We start from the raw sequence: 22,058 nt of genomic DNA on the forward strand, positions 1-22,058 counted from the left end.
AGCATTCAAAAGAGCCCTAAATTCTGAAGATCCCTCTCCCTTACCTAATTCTGAAGAAAATACTAAATTTGAGTTTCAAAGGGAGAACACTAAAGAAATTTAAGATGAAATTCAAAACCTTAATCTTGAGGATACTCAAAATCCAAAGAAAAAACCACTTTGGGCCATTAAGACAGTAGAGGAAGCACAAGACTTCACTACACCATCTGGAACCTTCAGAGAAAACAAAAGACCCAAAAGATTTTCTACTTATGCAGTAAACATGAGTGATTTATCTAAATCAAAACCAACCAATTTCAAATGCTATTAAAAATACAACTTGGAAGGATGCTATAACGGAAGAATATCAATCCATCATTAAGAATGATGGTTGGGAAATTGTTCCTAGACCTTAAGGAAAATCTGATGTTTCTTCTAAGTGCATATTTAAAATCAAGCATGTTGTTGATGGTAGCATTGAAAAATATAAAGTCAGATTTGTAGCCAAGGGATTCTCTTAAAAAGAAGGAATTGACTATGAAGAAACATTGAGAAGTCCTAGTTATTGCAGCATCGAAGAGATGGAAAGTACATCAGATGGATCTAAAAACAACATTTCTGAATGGAAAAATTACAAAAGAGGTATATTTCGAGCAACCTGAAGGATTTGAAACTCATAACCCTGAAGTTCTTGTTTGTAGGTTCAAGAAAGCTGTCTATGGACTTAAACAGGCTCCAAGGGCCTGGTATGAAAGAATTGATAAGTATCTCACCAGTTAGGATTCTCAAAGAATGAAGCTAATCCAATTCTCTATTATAAAAAGGATAAAGATAATATGATAATATTGATACCATATGTTGATGATTTACTGATAACAGGTGATGATCATCTTATATATCAATGCAAGAAAGATCTAATCAGCGAATTTGAAACGAAAGATTTAAGACTACTTCATTACTTCCTAAGACTGGAAGTATGGCATGATTCTGATAGCATCATACTTAATCAAGGGAAGTATACATTAAACATCTTGAAGAGATTTGGAATGTGGAACTGTAGACCTATGTCTTCTCCAATGGAGACTAACCTACACAAACTTAAGGAAGCAGCTGCAGAATCACCCTCCATAGATTCTACTCTTTATAGACAGATGATTGGGTCTCTTATGTACTCGGTAAATACAAGACCTGATATTGCTATGTTGTTAATGCTTTAAGTCAGTTTATGTGTGAGCCAAAGGAGATTCACCTAGTTGTAGTTAAACACATTATGAGATACAAGGCACTCTTAACCTTGGTCTCAAATATGAGAAAGTTGACTTGGACTTACATGGATTCACAAACTCAGATTGGGGTGGAAGTGTTAATAATAGAAAAAGCATTTCAGGATGATGTTTCAGTTTAGGATCAGCAATGATATCATGGATATGCAAAAAGCAGTCATCAATAGCTCAGGGTTCCACAAAAGTTGAATACATTACAGCAGCAATGGCCTCTTGGGAAGCAATTTGGCTTAAAAAGTTACTTGTGAGATGATTTGGTCAACCCATGAATCCTACTTTATTCATTGTGACAATCAGAGTTTCATCAAGCTTTCTCTGAATCCAACTTTCCATGACAAGTCCAATCGTATTGAAGTTCCTTAACATTATGTAAGAGATATGGTAGACAAGAATACTATAAAATTAGAATACATTTGCACTGCAGATCAAACAGCAAATATTCTTACCAAACCTCTCTCACGAGTGAAGATAGATCACTTTAGGAAAAGAATTGGTATGGTTGAATTATAAAATATTTGTATTCTTTAAATTATTAATAAAATAATTTGTATTGTCAGGCTATTGACTATTATGGGTTTCACCGTTTGTATTCATTATTGAGAGGTGACAATCTCTGAGATAATGAACACTTGTATAAAAGACATTATGAGAGATGACGATCTCTTAGATAATGTGTAGAACAGTAAAGAACTACTGTCAAATCTAGATGAGTTTAAGATCACATTGTGGTATAGACATTTCTATGCCTATGAATCACAATTTGGATGAAGGAAGAATTTTATCATTCTCCAGATTTTCTCCTGTGAATTGGTAGATCTTAAGTCAGGATCATATGCTGATATAGGCCTAATAGTACCTATGATTCACAATTTGGATAAAGGAAGAATTTTATCATTCTCTAGATTTTATCCTATGTATTGCTACATGTAATACTGTTATCACAAGTGTTAGTGATAATCCATATTACAGGTTTGTTAATATAACTGTCATGTGTATCATGATACTACATGCATGGAAGAATCAAATGGATATAGAGTACAATTCTATGCTTAAACTATGTTGCTAGATATGTTTCTCTCATTTATAATATCAAGTTAAGAGGGAGTGTTAAATCCTTATAACTTTATAATATCAATATTCTTATATTCTCAATCAGATAGATCCGATATGCATATAAGTTTCCTTGTATTTGCCTCATGATAAATACTTCTCCAAATATTCTCAATCAGATAGATCCGATATGCATATAAGTTTCCTTGTATTTGCCTCATGATAAATACATATTAATATGTCACTTAAAGATAACTATTGTAGTTGATTCTAATTAACTATTAACTAGTAAAGGCTGCCGATTTGTTATGAAAGGGGATTAATTCATGGAGGGCCAACCTAGAAGGGATGTGTCTTATGAATAGACAAGACCCTTGGTCTATGTATAAATAGGAACATGTTTATGGATAGAAGACACACAAGTACCAAATTCTATTCTTCTAGCAATCTACTCCAAAGGATATAAATCAGAGATAAAATTATAATTTCAGAATTCATTTCAGATTTCCTGAACAATAACATTTAGCCTAGTATAGAAGGAGATCAATTAGCAGCAAGACCTAAATCATTATTTCAGTATTGGTTGATCAGAATTTGCAGAAACTTTACCCAATCTAGAAGTAGCATACATGTTGCAGTTGGCCATATACAATCCTACAGAGTTCTGCTCAATATTTCTCACATTAAGAAAACACGGCCTTTCACTTGAGCCCCAAAGGCCAAAGTGTAACTGACCTAAAATTTCCTTTAGACCTCTAACTTCAACTAATTGTAACTAGCATATTCTTTATGATAATTCACATTTGGTGAGTATCTGACTGTTCAAAATCCAAGCAACTAAAAAAACAACAGATGACTAAAGTGTTGCAGCCCTATGAAACTTTCTGTGCAAAATCCATTATGCATATTTTGCCATGTTCATCTGTCAAATTGTCAGACTAAAGATGACAGTAATGATTAACAAGAACAAATTTCCACAAAAACTCATAGTAGAGAGATGCATATTCTAGATTCGATTGTGTGCCATATTTTTGCATCAACGTTTTGAATCACACTCTACAACCAATCATTTATCTCCTCTAGCTCTTCTCATCCAACGTTTCGAATCACACTCTGCAACTAATCATTTATCTCCTCTGAGAAGAGCTAGAGGAGAAATTAAATTAATAAATATATTATTAAAAAACACTTCGAAAATTAATTATAGAGAGAAAACTAATTAATTTAAATAAAGATATTTTGTAGTTAAATATCTAAAAAGTGTGCATGGAAAAGCAAAAGGTCAAAAGATAATAGAAGTAATTGATCAACGAGTTCCCTCTCGTGATTGCACAATCAGAGCCCCAAATTTAGGGGGGAACTCTTTATCAGAAATGGAAAGCTCATCTTTCAAAAAATCGAGATTTGGAAAAGGAATTTTTAGAGAAGGAAATTTTTTCAAAAGGAAGTGTTTTTCTCGCATGCTTCGTGCGTTTGTGTGTTTGCGTGTTTGTGTGTTAGCATCAAATTCAAGTACAATCTTGTGGGTTATTCGTACAATAGTTTTTTGTTCTTCGAATTCCTATCTTCTTTGTGTTTGTAAATCTATTTTCGAAAAGGGAATTGAAACCTTTGTCTGGTCTAATTATTGTTCTTCGTTTAGGATATCCTCTATAAACAAATTTAATATCTGAAACCCATGTCTGTTAAATTTGGTATTTCGTAATTGTACGTTTTGAAGTTTTCAAAATTAGATTTCCTGGGAATTGGGATGAGGTTTGAGAAAGAATAGCAGAAATGGAAATCAATAAATTTGATTATTTGAATTTTGTTTTCCTACCAGATCTATGGTAACTTTTTGATAAAATATATAAATATATATAATTACACAGTAATTAGCAATGACTACATAATTACATTATTTAATATAAATTAGAAGAAGTTAAATTTAAAAAAAAAGACATTAATGTTTTGGTGGGCGGGGGCGACCACCCGTACACCCCCCCTTCTTTCTTCCTCCCCGTCTGGCCGCGACTGCCATAGCAGCAGCTGCCAAGGCAGCGACTTCCCTTGGCAGCCCAGCAGCTATGCGGCTCCCCCATTAGGGGTTACGCGATCTTATATCGCAAGTTGTGATTTAATTTGTTATTATATATAATTTCCTTTCAATGGTCATTTTATTAAATATAATTTATAATTATAGTTTTTAATATATTTTATAATTATTATTATTAATTTAATTATTATATTATTTAATTGAATATTTATTATTATTATTAATTCAATATATATTACTAACAACCTCGCTGAATTAGAAGCCCTTCAAGAAGGTCTCCAAATTTGCCTAAATCTAGATATCTCAAAACTTATTATTGAAGGAGATTCACAGATTGTCCTAAATGCCATTAGAAAAAGGGGGACACCAAATTGGGTTTTAAATTCTAAATTGGCAAAAGTTCTAAATCTCCTAGACTTCTTCGAAGATATTCAAAATCTACATATTTTCCGAGAACATAATAAAGAGGCAAATCAGTTAGCAAATAAGGGTGCTGATGGTGAAAATATCTTAATTTATAATTATAAGTAACTTAACTAGAAATTGAATAGCTATCTTAAACAAAACTGGATAATGGAACTCTCATTCTTATTAGCTAAATTAGCCCTAACAGATAATTTAGATAATAAGGATACTAACAAATATAACATCATAAGTTTTAGATATCTATGTATATATGTATACATTCATATATATGTATATATATACATAACAAATCTATATATGTGTGTGTGTGTGTGAATGTCGACATGTATAATCTTTGAAGCATTTGCCCCTCGCAGCAAACAAAAGGGCAGATGGAGAAAAATGTATAGTTATTAATCAAGACTTTGAAAGATTCAAAAATGTAAATTTAAAAATAATAATAACAAAAGGTTTCTAATTTAAATAAAAACAGTTAAGACAATAGTACTTCCATATATGAAAGGAAATCAGTTTAAGAATTAGGAAATTAGTAAGATTATTTGGGAACATATTATTGAATCCTATTGGTTTTCATCCTTAGTTCTAATCTTTCTCTCGGCTGCCTTTTCGTAATTTTTTTTTTTCTCCCAATATGTGTAACCTCTTTATTATTCCCCTGAACTTTTCATCAATGTAACCCCTATATGCAGGACTTTGATTTCTAGATTTTTGCCAGTTTCATGGTGGTCATAAGCCCTTTTTGTTTATTTTGTTCCTCTTGTATGACTTGGGCTTGTAGGTTTTTTATCTCAATTGGTTTTTCTTCTTCTTGGCCTTCCCTGTTTGTAATCATTTTATAGTATGTTCCTGGTATGGAGAAAATTGTAAATATATTAATATATCAAAAACTATGTTACCACTGTCACTATTTGCTCTCTTGTTTTCGATATCCTTTTGGTAGATCACTGATAAAATATAATAAATGTTGTTTATCTCTACTGGAAGTATTTCGAAACAGAGTAAGGACGGAAAGCAATGTTATATTTTGCACCTAAAAAGGGATTAAAATAGAATTATAATAAGTCTATTATGTATGCAAAAGATAAATCCAAACTAATAAATTAAGCATCGGATAGTCAGAATGTCTTAAAAAATTAAGAATGAAAATTGGTTTTTAATAGATGCAAGGTAGAATATTTTACCATCAAACAAAAAATCAATTGAGAATTATCTAAATTAATTTCAGCATCAGTAAACAAAAGGGTTAGGAATCAGAATTGTTAGTTTCTACATCAAGAGGTGTTAACAATATTGGCAAATGATTTCCTACAAATTAAGGAAGAAAGGAACTTATGTTTCATCCTTCCCCACCTGATTTTGATCAATTCTTGTCATCATGAACTGATCTGCATCATCTCAGAACGGGCAAAAGCATCTAAATTCAGGGTGCAAATTCTTAGACCTTCAAACGATAGGAAACATGTAAATTATAATTGAGAATGTTTCCTTAAAGACATGTTAAATCAATTAGCACTTAGAATTATAGATTACTTTTACTCATCAAAAAGTATGGAAATTTCAGCTTCTATTATTTATATGATCTTATAAACTGACATCTAACCTTATTTGGAAGTGAGTAGTGTTTTTGATGCAATTTCTAGCCAAATATCACAATCGAGAAAGGAAATTCGCAGCTTGGGGATAGATTCACCTTGTTTCTCATCTTCTCGAGAAAATATGTTGATTAAAACACATTTATGTAAAATAAAATGAGATGATGTAAACTAGGGTATGCCCCTTTTATTTTGTACAGTATAGGACTTTGGTCCCATTCAAGACTGGAGGTTTTCTTACTCCGTTCTTTCCTACCAATGTCCGTTTGAACGGAGAATCCATGCAATTTTTTCATTCATTAAATTATAATACAAGGCTTTGGCCGTTTACTAATCAAAATTAAAAAAATTAATATATTTAAATATTATTTTATTAATAAGTTTATAAATATTACAATTGATAATTAATAATTATTATTATATTTTAATAATAATATTTAATTAAATAAATTTGTTTAAATAAAATATTTTAATTATTTATTTATTTTGTATATATAGATCAAAGCAACAAGAGTCGGAATCGGCAAGGCCGAATCGAACCGCGAGTTGGCCATGAATCGAAATCGAATCGGCCACAAATCAACAAATTTAAAAAACCCTTGAAATTTAGTAACTTATTTCATAAACCCTTTATCGCTAATTTGATTCACCGATTCACAAAAAATTGTTTGGCTTGAATCGAATCATCGAATCACGTAAATCACATGAACCACCATGATTCTTGGAACTATGATATACATATATGTTAAAATAAATGAATAAATGTTGTTCTTTGGTAATTAAGGATACTTTCATGACGAATGTTATTCTAGAAGGGATTCAATTATTATGGATATTTGAATCCAATAGACTTAGAATGATGTTTTATTTAAAATATGGAAATGAATTCTACTATTGGAAATTTATTACATCTTTTGATAACTCGAAAAACCTTAGTTATTGTGACACATTGTCTATGAGAAAACTTGAAGCTACTAGTATGGTCGAATCTTGTGCTTGAAAACGAAATGGAAAATTTTGTAAATCAGCACTAGGGAAATTTTTCTTATTCGAAAACCTTAGTAATTAACATACTTTAAAAAAAAGACAAAAACTGTTATGTGTATGGTTTTTGAACTCTTATGTTTTGATAACAATTTGAACTATGAAACAATGTTTAAACAACTTTATATGAATTGTTGAATCGTCTGGGATTATAGGGAACTTGGAGTGAATCTGGCAACTAGAGATATGGAAACTGAAAACCCTGATTGAGATCGAAAACATTATGAACTGCAATACTTGGAAATGAAAATGAGAACTTGAAAACCTATAAGCGAAAATTTAACCTTGGTGTTTTCAAAACCTTATGAATTATGAAAATGACTTTTGTATGCACTCTTTATGTAGTGTGGTTTACTGTTATGGGTTTCGGGGTTGACTTAGCTTTGACCAAATCAGGTTGTTTACCAGAGGCTTGGGAGTTTTGTTATGTGATGATGTTTTGTACACGATCTTTTATACCTAACCATGGTGATGTGTCATGTTTGTGCTGTGATGAATTTGTTCAGATGGTTGTTATTGCCTCCAATATCTCTTGTGTGGAACTGAAGTGAATGGTGTGACTTTTCTGATATAACCTTTTTAGTCTTCGATCAGTTATCTATGATTGCTCCCCAGTTGCTTGTATAGGACTAAGGTGATTAAATTATTTGTTTTAGTGATGTCACGTTATGAGGTGGATTGGTTTATGTGCACTTGATTTTCGATCAATCCTGTTAGGATGACTGCAATGGTGGAATGTGCAATTTTGATCAATGATATTTCAATGCTTGTCAATTGCTTGTTTAACAACTGATGTTTGGCATGTGGTCTTTTGAGATATTTTTGTTTTACCAAGCTTAGGGTAGGTTATCTATATCTCATGTTGGGAAGTGGCTCGCAATGGAGGCCGAGGCCCTAAAGAGGCTAATGGGAACCCATTGTAGGTTATTTTAATAAGTGATAACATTTCATTAAATGGGTTTAAAAAGAATTAATAAGATATTGGTACCACAGAAAGTCACTAGGGGGGCAGAGAATTACAAGACTAGCCAGGTAACCTTAGAGCTGGCTCGTTAGTATGCCTTGTCAATACGAAAAGATACTACTGCCGCATAGAATCACTAGGGGGGCGAAGGATTAAAAGACTAGCCGAGTAATCTTAGAGTTTTCTCGTGCAATGAAACTTGCCCACATGCATAATAGATTTCCTACATGTCTTTGTTGCCTCTGGGATTAGTTGATACTTGTGCCTTGGTACCCTTTGAGATAGTTTGCTTTCAGGTGTTTCCTTGACTTAGTTGTTGGTTTGACTTGTGAGTTTGATATCTATATGGGACTTGAGTTTATCTCCTCAACGCAGTGGGAGTGGACCTTTTTGGGTTTCACGAGGTCGAGTGGTAGTGCATGTTCTCATACCATTGAGATCCGACAATTGGATGTCGTTGCTAGAGGTGCTTGTGCAGTTGTACCCTTCTTTCTGATCTTGTACTTCTGTCAAATGATTATATTTTGTTGTACTATATTTATTTATCGGAGATCTTATGAGATGTTCTATATTATTGTTGACACATATTCTTTCATCCTTTCATACCCTGTGACTTGTATAGTGGATGATTGTGCATTCCTATTATTGCCAAGTGGCACCCAGTAATTGTATGTTATTTAAATGAATTCATACTTGTAGTTATTCCATGATGTGGATTTTGGTTAGATATTAGATTTAGTATTAATTAAACTCTAATGTGATTCAACGTCATAGAACTTTAAGAGATGTAATCTATTTTGATGGTTGTTAAGTATGTGAGTTAATGCTTCCACTATACTTTATCTATTGTTATTATCTTTAGCTTTCAAAAAAAAAATGTTTGGCAAACTTAGTGAAACTTTAGATTAATTTCTTTTGGGTTCTCTGGTGGGGTGTTACATCTGTCATATTTTTGCATCAACATTTCGAATCACATTCTGCAACTAATCATTTATCTCCTCTAGCTCTTCTCATCCTTATGATGAATCACTGAGTGTGATTTAAAACGTTGATGCAAAAATATGGCACACAATTGAATCCAAAATATGCATCTCTCTACTATGACAGTAATGGTTGTGTGTTTGATCACTTGTCTTCCTTTGGGCTAAGTCTGTCATTTCTACATCTGTATTGCACATTTGTCAACCGAAGTATGAGCAAGAAAGTGTGTTTGATTGATTTTCTTCGTTTGGGCTAAGTGTGTCATTTCTATGTCCATATTGCACACTCATCAACCCATGTATTAGCAGGAAACCAAGTAAACCTGTCCAATGGAAGATGATTTGTCGGAGCATTGGACGATAGAAGTCATAAACAATGAAGGTCAACTAACAAGCCAATAATCAAGTGCCACAATCAGCTTAGATATGCATTATACATTAAGAAAAGAAACACTTAAAAGTTCCAATAGCTGCTTTCGAGTATGCTTAGAAGATAAGATATTTCAAGTAACAAGAAAGTTGCAAATGAGCACCTTGGTGTCACTAACAGAGTTGAACTTGCAAGACGAGCCTAAAAGCATGCTTTGGTGAAGTTAAGGAGAAGGTGAAGTGACAAAAGTACGTTAAAAGTATGCTAAACATGACATATGCAGGAAAGAATTTTTAAGTGGCAGATGACCAAAAGGCAAGCCTGCGGCTTTGATGGCAGTCCTTCGAGGCGTGAATGACTAAAGCATTGTAAAGAGCCCTGCTGATCCTCATTCAAATATGGTGAAGAAAACAATTTTTAGTTTTTTTCAAAGTTCTGTGAATTTTTTTGTGTTTGTGGAATATATGCTCTTTCTTTGTTTTTTTTTTTTCTCAAATTTTGAATTGAAAGTAATGCATAGAAATTTGAAGCATTTACAATGCTCACACCCTTCCTATTTTCTATATGAAATTGCAGAAATTTACAATACAAAACTAATGTTGCATAACTTATTTTCAAAATGCAAAGCACCTTGGTGTAATGAGCCCTGTTGGCTCACTCTCAAACTATGCTAAAAAAAAAAAAATTGGAAGTTTCAATTCAACTTAATGCATAGAAATTTAAAATAATTACAATGCTCACACCGTTATTATTTTCTATATGAAATTGCAGAAATTTACAATGCCAAACTAATGTTGCATAATTTATTTTCAAAATGTGAGCACCTGATTTATGACACCAATTAACTCTGCTCATTCCCAGTTGTTTATGATAGACCAACAAATGTGACGCTGCCCAGCACAATGGAATTCTAACCACCCGAAGAATAACGTTGATCCATAGATGATTAAAGCTGTCTGATACAAATCGCAACCCTCCCCAATTCACAGGCTGATATTCTGAAAGGACCCGATCTGTATTAATAAACTCCAACGCTCCCTCAGTTAATTGTAGTGATTTTGCTTCAAACCCCAACATCAATTACCAATAATTTCTAGTAATCCTCCTTAATCGATAACTTAAAATTCCAGCAGCTAATTCAAGCACAATTCATTGGCATAATGAAACCAATTCAAAGTACAAAGTCTGAAAAGAAATTAGAATTCTTTTAGCATCAAATTTTTCAAAACCCTCAAGACCAACTTCACAAAATGCAAACAAAAGATATCCAAAATTTATTTCATTTGCAACAAGTCATTGCTTTTATAATAATAAAACAGATCTTCCTTATCACTCTAGCAGTTAGCTTCATGAAGACTTTTCACATAAATGCCCTTTGCTCAACACTTGGCACATATTTGAATAATATAATTTATTAACTTCCTTTGTCTTCAAAAACAATATTTTCATCAATATCATGATATTATGACATAGAGGGTCATTGTTTCCTGTGCCCAAGATTTAAAGCTTTTCAACCCAGTTCCAACGAACTATGACACAAAAGTGACCAATATACAACACGTGCGAAAATAGCAACCTTAGCTTATTTAATTAAACAATAATCATAATTCACCCATCTTGCGAAAATGACTGAAGAAGCATCAGAATTGAAATCTAATAGCATGTGAGTGATCTTGATGAAGAAAGTTGATGAATGAACCTAACAGGATGACTTACTAAAAATAGATGCTCCCTCCAAAATTCTTGGAACCCAAACCAAAAGCCAAAAATAAAAAATTGAGACCACCATTCAACTCCTCTAGCTCATATGAGCTCATTGGAACCATCCATCGACTTACCACAAATAGTAAGTCCCAACAACTAGAGCCATAACCCTCAACGGGCTACTCTAATCACTAATATTAGCCTACAAGGATCTATTAATAGGTTAAATCCATCCACTATCATGGTCATGCTAAAAAGGGGGCATTACAATCCTTCCTCCCCAAGATTACTTGTCCTTTAGCAATCACAGGAATCAAAGAAACGTAATAATCCACCTAGATCCCAAGGATAAATATGTATGTCTTTGGTGTCGCTTGCAAACTCTTGTGTGTTGAGAATGTAGTTTCATTCAGATCAAAGCATGTAATATATTATTAAATTGTCACATATATGTGAAACATATATATAGATAGATAGATAGATAGATAATTATAAATACATCTATGTTGAGTGAAAAATTAATAATATAATATATACTCAAATGCTCCAAGAGAAAACCTATTATTGGGTTTCATAAGTAACTCTATGATGATATCGCTCCTCATTCTTTGCATGATATTAAACAATGTTTAAGACCGAATGAATCGGTGTCTTGTTAAGGGATTAGCTATGGCCACATAGGGCCATGACTCCCCGCAACATAAGTCACGTAGGAGTCATGTCCCTGCATGGACATAACTCCACAATATATTAAAACATGCAATCGATGCTTGCTGGGAATTAATCAATAACCATGGCATCACATTTCCTTCAGTAAAGCATTCAATACAACCATTTACTTAGTATCATTCAAAGCAGCATATTATCAAGTTCGTCATCAGCAATATATAACAACTGTGTTATTTTCAGCGGCATATAAACTCTGATTTAGTATATATTTTAAATATATATTCAATTAGTATATTACTGCATTCACAGTCAAGACTAAAGTAAGGTTATCAATTTATATATCAGTAATATTCTGATAAGAAATTGAATTAAAAGATTAAAAATTTTCTCCATCACTGATCCATATTCTCTAACATGGTATCAGAACCTAACTAGAAAAAAATAAATATACCAAATTTCATTCAAATTATCAAGAATTCATTGTAACAGCCACTTTTCCCGAGTCTTAACTAGCAAATAGCATATCAAAGAAATATAATTATTACTTCATATTCACAGGAAGATATTTATATCGGTTATGTTCATGTGAAAGTTTAATGGTTACAATCAGTTAAACGGAAAATTTCATAACTAACAATTGAAGACACCATTAATGATTTTAACACAGAATTTAAAATCTATATACCATAGAATTCAAGAACGAAATCCGTCTAGGGATACTTCTACAAAACCCAGGTTAATCCATAAATACCACTTAAGAACAATTAGCTATACCACTTTAAAATTTAGGGCATCACATACCACTATATTAATCAGGGCATCAATTACCATTGTATCATTTACAGCATCAAATATTATTGCATCATTTAGGGCATCAAATACTATTGTATCATTTAGGGCTTCAAATACCTTTGTATCATCCCTTCTCCTTCCATTGCTAACTATGGCAATAACATTTAATTAGGAAAATACGCTCATTCATTATTCAAATAAATGGAAGACTGAAATAACAATCCATCAAATAAACGTATCTTGCATATAGATATATTCCATGTTCAGTTGGAAGATCAACCGACCTAACTAGTTGCTAATTACATTGACGAGAAGAGTTGCTTTCATTTAAGGAAATAACTGAAACGATGATATAAGTCAATCCATCTTATTTTCTACTTGAATAAACATCATAAAAGTAAAATACCTGTTACCCATAAATGTTTGAATGCTTAACTCATATGTGTCTAATGCATGTCCTGACATCTTGTGAAAAGGGGAAACATTATCAAGGGCTTAACCTCCCAACCACAGACCTTAAACTTATCCCCACACTTTCTCTAACTAGAAAGGCCCTCCCTACCCGCAATAGACATGGAACACTTTGTCTAGCCAACTGAGCATCATGGTACATAATTCCACCAATCAACTTGACAATAGAGTATATGAATTGGACAACATGAGCTATTGAATAGTTCTTTTTATTTTTAAATAATAAATATATCATATCAATTCTGATTTTGTTTTCTTGTTTTTGCATAACCTTCTTCCACCTCTTCACCCTCTTTCTTGGCCATCCAGTCAAGTGAGTCCTGGATGTCTAACCTGAAAGGAGATCAACTCATATGTTGAAACTCAACTGATGGGAAAAATAATATAAAGTCAGTATTGTCACAATACAATTCTCAAGACTCGAGAACTTCACATAAGGAACTTCAAAGAATTAAAACTTGAATCTGGAAAAGCAATTGAAACAAAGAGGTATTCTTAGCATGGCATGTGTATTTCGTTCAGACTAACATGGTGAGATAGCTTCATCGAATGTGCTATTCGATATCACAGTAAAGCATCGATATTTAGAAATTAGTGATACTATCCTTGTATCTATACTATCGAATGCATAACATACACCAAATAAGATTTGGGTAAGCTGATCGCATAACCTAATCAACGAAAGATATGGAACTTTGCTTAACTCCGAACAGCCAACTCTTGAAATTTGAGTTTTCAATATGTGGAGCTCAAAATCAAAGGCCATTCAATGACGAAATCAATAACCTAGATTCATCTTCAATGCTAGTCGTAGAAATAAGGAAAGAGAAGAAATGAGGGAACAGAGGTAGAGCTACAGAATTCGGGGTTGGTTCTTAGACTTGTTTCGAGCAAGAAGTCATACAGAAATAATATAGAGGCTTGGAAGAAGCCGTGGCTCTTGATAGTAGTATAAAAAACAATAGTTAGCTTTGTTAGAGTAAATAAATATTATTTACACTTTACTTAAGTTTACTTAGATAAATGCATTTAGTTATTAGTTGTCATCTAGGAGTTGTTGACAACACGAGAGTTTGTTCCTACCTAGTCATACTTATCTTCTCACCCACATGGAGGATAATCCACCTTTTGTGGACATATGCTTAGTTGTCACTGTTAGAATCTGTAAAGATTAATAAACCAAAAAACTAGTGCAAAGAATAAATATCTAAACTATGAATGCAAATGATACAAAATCAAAATAGCAACACAGAGTTAGTCTCGAAGAGAGTAATGCAAATGCTAGAAGCAAAATAGCATTAAGAGGATGCAAAAACAAGAGATTCAAATGCAAGCCAGGTAGCATGCTTATATAGGCTAGTAAGAGGGAGGAGGTGGCAACACCGACCAATGAGGAGCAACATCTTTCGGACTAAAGATAGGAAAGTATCTTCCCAAGATAGCTAATGGATGCTCACATGTAGGAAGGTGACACCTCGCAACCATTCACCTAATAAGATATGCTTTATTAACTTAAGCGAAATTATTAAAAGTGTAGGGAAAACCTAACAATATAGGAAAAAATAAATAGCCTACTAGGAAATAAAAAACTACACTAACACCCCCCCATAAGTGAAGCTTAGGTGGATGTAGAAATGGGTCCCAACAAGTCACCCATGTACATAAGATTCCCCCGAAAGAGAGAGAAAAGAGACCCCCCTAAAAAAAGTCAAGACTCCGAGTGAGAGGAAGAGGGCCCCCAAGAGATGATGCATCCTACACCCCCAGCAAAGCTCACAAATGAAGGAACTTGCTCTCAGTGAAGGATTTGGTGAAGATATCAGCAACCTGCTCGGAAGTCGAACAATAGTGAAGGTCAATGACGTGACCATGGATGAGCTCCCGGATGTAGTGCATGTGGACCTCTGTGTTTGCTCCGCTGATGATGAACTGGATTCTGTGAGATCTGAATGGCACTCTGGTTGTCACAAAATATGACTGATGGTCGTCTAATCTAGATACCAAACTCAATGAGAAGATGTTGAAGCCAAATGGCCTCAATGGCGGCATTTACAGCCTCCCAATACTCAACCTCAGTAGAAGATAGAGCAATAGCTGATTGCTTTTTGCTCGACCAACAAATAGGACCTGAACCAAGTGAGAAGCTGTACCCTGAAGTAGACTTGCACTCCTAAGAATCACCTGCCCAATCTGAATCTGTGTAGCCCACCAAATCAAGCTCAATACCCACTGCGTAGTGAATCCCAAAACTGTGAGAACCCTGAATGTAGTGAAGGATCCGCTTGGCTGCTTTCCAATGCAACTCACGGGGCTCCTACATGAATCAAGAGACCATGCCTATAGCATATGAGATGTCAAGTCTCGTATGAGTCAGATAAATGAGACTCCCAACAAGTTCGCGGTACAAAGTGCCATAAACAAGTGGAGAACACTAAGCCTCAAGTTTGACTCCAGAAAGGGAGTCGGAGAAGGCTTACAAGTCAGCCATATGAAACCTCGAGAGTAAATCTAGAGCATAGTTGGACTATGTGATGGTGATCCCAAAAGGAGACTGAAAGATCTGAATCCCGAGAAAGTAATGCAACAAGCCCAAGTCAGTTATCAAAAAACTGTCCTAAAGGGCCACTTTGACAGCCTTAATGGTGGGTGAAGAACTTCTTGTGATTAGAAAGTCATCAACATGCCAAACCAAAAATAGAAGTCAATCATCCTGTTGCAAAATGTAGACATTAGGATCAGAATGGCACTGAGTGAACCCAACTGGTAGAAGGAAGGAGTCCATCTTGGCATACTAGGCCCGAGGAGCCTATTTGAGGCCATAGAGAGACTTCTGAAGATGGCACGCAAGTGAAGAATCCTGAACAAAGCCTTGTGGTTGCTCCATGTAGATCTCCTCATGAAGGTCACCATGAAGAAAAGCACTCTTCACATCCATCTGATGTACTTCTCAACAATTAGCTACAGCAATGGCAAAAACAAGTCGAATGGAATTCATTCGGGCAACTAGCGCAAAAGTCTCAGAGTAGTCAATCCCACGAACCTAGGAGAATCCTTTGGTGACCAAGCGAACCTTGTGTTTGTCAACTGACCCATCTGCTGCAAATTTTGTTTGATAGATCCACTTACATCGAACAAGTTTTCTTCCCTTGGGAGGGACAAGATCCCAAGTGTGGTTCCTCATTAAGGAACTATACTCTTCTTGCATAGCTGTATCCCACTCAAGAATACCAGAAGCCTCATGAAAGGACTGTGGATCTAAGGCAGTAGCAATGAAGACATGTGGAGCATCCTGGAATTGTGAACGAGTCCACCTAGTGTCTGATGGATCCCCAACCCAATCACCTGCGAACTGCAAGGTCTGTCTAGCCCAAAGTGGACCGAAAGATGGAGAATCTGGAGGGGAATCATTAACCTTTGAATGATGAATGGGAGAGGAAGGAGGTGAGTTCTCTGAATAACTCTTTGCATCATAAGTGGAGGTAGAAGACTGTACAGGTGAATCTGACTCATCAGAAGATCTGTCATGTATTCCAAGTGACTCCAAAGTCAAAGTAGGAGTTGGAGAAGTGATAGAAAGTGAACTTGAAGATCCCTCCTCAAACTGAACACTCCTCTCAATGAATAACTAATGTGTAGTAGGGTGGAGCAACCAATAACCCTTAACACCATTAGGATAACCTACAAATATGCAAGGTCTACTTTGCGGATCCAAGGCCTTACATTTCTCTGTAGGAATGTGGGCCCATGCAGGAGAGCCAAAAACTCGAAAGTACTTAATTGATGGTTTTCGACCGCTCCAAGCTTCAAAAGGAGTAACTCCCTTCAAGGCTCGGTGAGGAACACGGTTCTAGATATAACAAGCACAATTAATGGCCTCTACCCAATACTGTAGTGCAAGAGATCTAGAGTGAATCATATAGTTTGCCATTTCCTTCAAGGATCTATTCTTAGGTTCTGCAACACCATTCTGCTAAGGATTGTATGGAACTGTATGATATAAATCAATCCCCTCTGAAGTGCAAAATCTTTCAAACTGATGGTTGACATACTCACCACCATTATCTGTGCGCAAAACTTTGATGGCTTTCCCGGATTACTTTTCTACAAAAAATTTGAAGTCCTGAAAATGATTAAATACCTCTGACTTTTGTATGAGAAAGTACACCCAAGTATATCAAGAAAGATCATCAATGAATGTGAGGACATATCAGGCCCTGCTGAAAGGATGTTGAAATGGACCAGCCAAATCACTGTGAACTAACTCTAGTATCTGTGAAGCTCTTCATGCCTTACTTTTGTCAAACTTTTCCTTAGGATGATTACCAAGAATGCAACCTTGGCAAACACCGCCTGAGAACTGAATTGAAGGCAACCCTATGACCATGCTCTGTTGGTTGAGCTGATACAAATAGCGGAAGTTAAGATGGCCAAACCACTCATGCCATAATTTACTCACATAATTAGAGTGAGTGAGCAAAACAGAGGAAGGAGGATCAGGAACAAAGTGAGAAAATAGAGAGTCGTGATTGATGATCTGCTCTCCCAACTGCAACTATAGAATCACTGTGCAACTCACGTATCTCCAGGGACTCAGGAGCGAATTCAACCCGCTTGCTTGAACCTGTGTGAGTGATCTGGTATACTGATAGGAGATTAGTTGATAATGAGGGTACACAAAGAACATCATGGAATGTGCCATCCCCCACATCAACAGACCCTCTCCCACACACCTCAACAGGAGTGCCATCACCCATCAAAATAGAAGGCATAGTACACGGCTCCAAGGATGCAAGTTCTTCCTTAGATGAAGCCATGTGGTGCGAAGCACCCAAATCAAGAACCAAAGTGGATGGTGAGGAAGCAATTGCAACAAGAGCCTTGCCCTTTCCTTTCCCCTTGCTATTTTCTTTTGCCTTGTTAGACCCTTCATTAGAACTTTGTTTGATAGACTCAGGAACACTAATATTATTCTTCTCAAAAATGTATGTCAAGTGATCAATTTGTTTCTTCAAACATTTATGTTCATCGTGACCGGGTCTTTTACAATAGGCACCTTTGACCTTTTCTTTCTTAGGCTTATCGCCTTTGGAAGATGAGGTATCAATAGTTAATTTTGAAGCAATCGGTATCTGATCCTTCTTTTCCTCGCTATTATTTTGTTTCTCATCCTTACTATTGTTGTTACTACTTTGTTCTTTTTGTTCTTTTGTGCCTTGGTTGGCAGCCAAGGCATGTGACTTAGAGGACTTAAGAGTGCCCATCTAGATTAGCTTGTCCTGTTCTCGAGTGAGATTGACAGCAAAATCATCTAAAGATGGCATGGTGAATTGAGTACCAAGTGCACCCTTAGTAGCATAGAAGGTAGAGACAAACACAGAATATTTTGAACTTAGCTTAGTGAGAATATTAAAAATTAGTTGTTCCTCTTTCTTTCCAATTCCACATTGTTTTAACTGCAGCCTTAATGATTTCAATTTGGTGAAGAAATCCTAGATTGTGTTGAAATTGCCTAGACTTAAACTAATTAGTTCATTTTCCAACATATGACCCCTCATTGAATCTTGTGTGCCAAATAGTGTTTCTAGCTTTGTTCATATTTCATTTGGTGTATCCAAAGACTCAATGTGAAATAGCAAGTCAGGAGAAACAAACAAACACAATGTTCCATATGCCTCATCACATTTGTTAAACCACTTAAGCTTATCTTCATCTTTATCAGGTTCAGTTTCAAGTCCCATAGTGATCCTATTTAATCCAACTTTCTTTAAGTGAATTGTCATGCGTGATTTCCACTCAAAGTAATTGTATGGAGTTAGGATGGGCATATTTATTTGATCCATGATGAAGAAATGCAGAGAAGAAATGCTAAAAAGAAAAGAACCCAACCACGACAATGCCCCCTCTTTTTACTCAATTAAAGAACCTCCCCCCCCCCCCCCCCCCCCTCAAAGAAATATGATTTGGCACTTTATTTTAGTGCATTTACAACTACCACTAGCAAGAAATACTTAGTGGTCTTGATTTCAATATATTACAAACCCTCATGAAGAGCATATGCTGAAAGTGAAACTTGGGCACAATAACCAAGAAAACAAATAGCACCACTACAATCTACTCGAAAAATATGCACTTTCAAAAAAGAACCGCCTCAGTATGAGGTTGTATAAGAAAGTTATGATCCTCTGAAGTTTCCAAAATGAGAACTGTGCACAGTCACGGCTAAGAATCTGCAATTTTTGAAAAATTTATGTATGAAAATCAAATACCAACTCCACTAGTGGATAGAGCACAAAAAAATAGCCAAGGTCATAACAAGAATCGTTGAAATCAGAGTCCGTATGAGCAAGAACGAGACATTTGTAAACTGCATTCAAATTTGCGACTGCCAACAAAGAGGGGTATGGCTGTAGCTTTCCGTGCCCAATTTTTCAAAATATACAGCTTGTATGCAAAAAATAAAAGATACACAAATGGTTTTTCGGTGCTGTGAACAAAACCCAGAAAGCGTTTTTCTTGATGATGTATAGAAGATGTAGCTATAGTGTAATTCAGACGACTTTAACAATTAAAAGCGACTCCAAAAACCAAGAAACGACTCCAACCACCAAAAGATGACATGCAAATGTTGAATCAGCTTCCTAAGTCCATCAATGGCATGCTAGAACCTGCAATACTAATTGAAAACATCAAATATGCACGTTGGTTGTCAAATTTGAGATTAAAACCCCAGAGATTAAAAACATTTTTATCAAAACTTTTCTAATTCTCAAAATCATCCAAAGATGCAAGAAAAGAGCATACTTCATTTTTCAAAAAACTACAATAAGATATATCCCCCCCCCCCCCCAAGAAATCTCTCAAATATGGAAACTAAAATCTACTCTTGCACATAGAAAAGCTCTGATACCATGTTAGAATCTGAAAAGATTAATAACCCAGAAAACTAATGCAAAGAACAAATATCTAAACTATGAATGCAAATGATACAAAATCAAAATAGCAACACAAAGTTAGTCTCGAAGAGAGTAATGCAAATGCTAGAAGCAAAATAGCATTAAGAGGATGCAAAAACAAGAGATTCAAATACAAGTCAAGTAGCATACTTATATAGGCTAGGAAGAGAGAGGATGTGGCAACACCGACCAATGAGGAGCAACCATCTATCAGACTAAAGATAGCAAAGTATCTTCCCAAGATAACTAATGGATGCTCACATGTAAGAAGGTAACACCTTACAACCATTCACCTAATAAGACATGCTTTATTAACCTAAGTGAGATTATTAAAAGTGTAGGAAAAACCTAGCAATATAGGGAAAAATAAATAACTTACTAGGAAATATAAAACTACACTAATAGTCACACTCATCTCCTAGCACTTTTTAGCTTGTTCTACAAGCTTCCTAGAGGCCTTTATAAACAGGCTCTCCCATTGTATTTTTACACAGCAATTTCATTTTTCATTGTTGCAATATAATTTCTCTCACATCGTTGAGATTCTCCAAGCCCTACCTTTCCTTCTTCGGTTTCTCTTCAACAAGTTATTTGCATGCGAGTGATCTTGGCGAGCTGTGAAGTTGGCTTTCATCAACTTTTACATTGTATCAGAGCCTCCCTACTACTTCCTAGTTTGAAAGATTTTTGAAGCCGTGATTCGAAGACACAAACCCTAGTTTGTTTGTGATTTTTTCTTCAATCAGGGGTAAGAGCATTTTTTCAGGGCACTTCGGGCCTAAACAGACACTGTTATTGCTCTTAAAAGACCTGTTTCAGTCAGAACTCATATAAAATTTTTGATTTTCGGCTAGTGTAGTGTCAGGAAAGAAAAAAATTTCCCCCTAGCAGGCCGTACAGATGCATTTATTGCGCAAAAATTTAAAAAGGGTAGCAGAGCAGCCACCGCCCTACGGCCATTGCAGCACCACCAGTGCGCAGCCTAGGCACCGCCTCCGCCAGCAGCACCGCCGCTCCGCGGCTACTGCTGCGCCGCTGGCCCACCACCCACCACCGCAGCACCACCTTCTTCCTCCGCCCAGCCACAACCTCTGTCAACGGCACCACCAACCACCTCTGCGCAGATGTGACGTCATTTTCAAATAGCCGACGTCAGCATTTCAGCCTACCCATGTCAGCATTCCGACCAATTACGTCAGCTTCTGTACAGTGATGTCATTTTTCAACAGGCTAAAGTAATCTGATCGGGCCCCCTGCTGATGTCACTTTCCGACATGATGACGCCATTTTTTGGTTGCAGATGTCAGCATTCCGACAGTCGATTTTTTTCCTGGCAATATCTAGTTAACGATCGTACGTTCGTCAAATCTTTTGCGTGTCTGTAATTTTCCAATGAGCTTGTCTTTTAAGGCAGCAGTAGGTTTTTTGGCCATAACTTGAGCATGCAGAGGTATTTTTCTGATCCGAAAGAAGCGCCGAAAAGCTTGTTCAGAGATGGAGACAATGATGCTGGTTTCATTTCGTTCTGAGTTCGTTTGAGCCCCATTTTTGGCATTGAAGTAGAGGCTTTTGTTTTCTCCTTCTCTGCATCCGGAATCCAGGTTCTTTTCTCAATTTTTGTGCTTTATATAATTGTTTTCTTTGGTATTTGAGGGATATCTTTATTAGTTGTAGGGGGGGGGGGGGGGGGGGGGGGGGACATTTTCTTTTCTATAATTTACTTCAAAATAAGACCCTTCTACTTTC

General features: G+C 35.5%; 1 protein-coding gene across 4 annotated transcripts in view; it reads right to left on the reverse strand.

The window, feature by feature from the left end:
• Positions 1 to 22,058, reverse strand: part of LOC149547525 (alcohol dehydrogenase-like 6) — a 155,255-nt gene that overhangs the window by 69,874 nt on the left and 63,323 nt on the right. For 2 of the 4 annotated variants that reach the window (XM_089791686.1, XM_089791687.1), the window contains exon 2: positions 10,548 to 10,736. The exons of the other annotated variants lie outside the window; for them this stretch is intronic. In XM_089791686.1, coding sequence (XP_089647812.1) covers positions 10,548 to 10,736 — 189 coding nt within the window. The remainder of the gene's footprint in view (positions 1 to 10,547; positions 10,737 to 22,058) is intronic. 4 annotated transcript variants of the gene reach the window in all.

Source organism: Cupressus sempervirens, chromosome 7, assembly GCF_028749045.1.
Source record: "Cupressus sempervirens isolate cs-2001-9-10 chromosome 7, ASM2874904v1, whole genome shotgun sequence".
Lineage (NCBI taxonomy): Eukaryota > Viridiplantae > Streptophyta > Pinopsida > Cupressales > Cupressaceae > Cupressus > Cupressus sempervirens.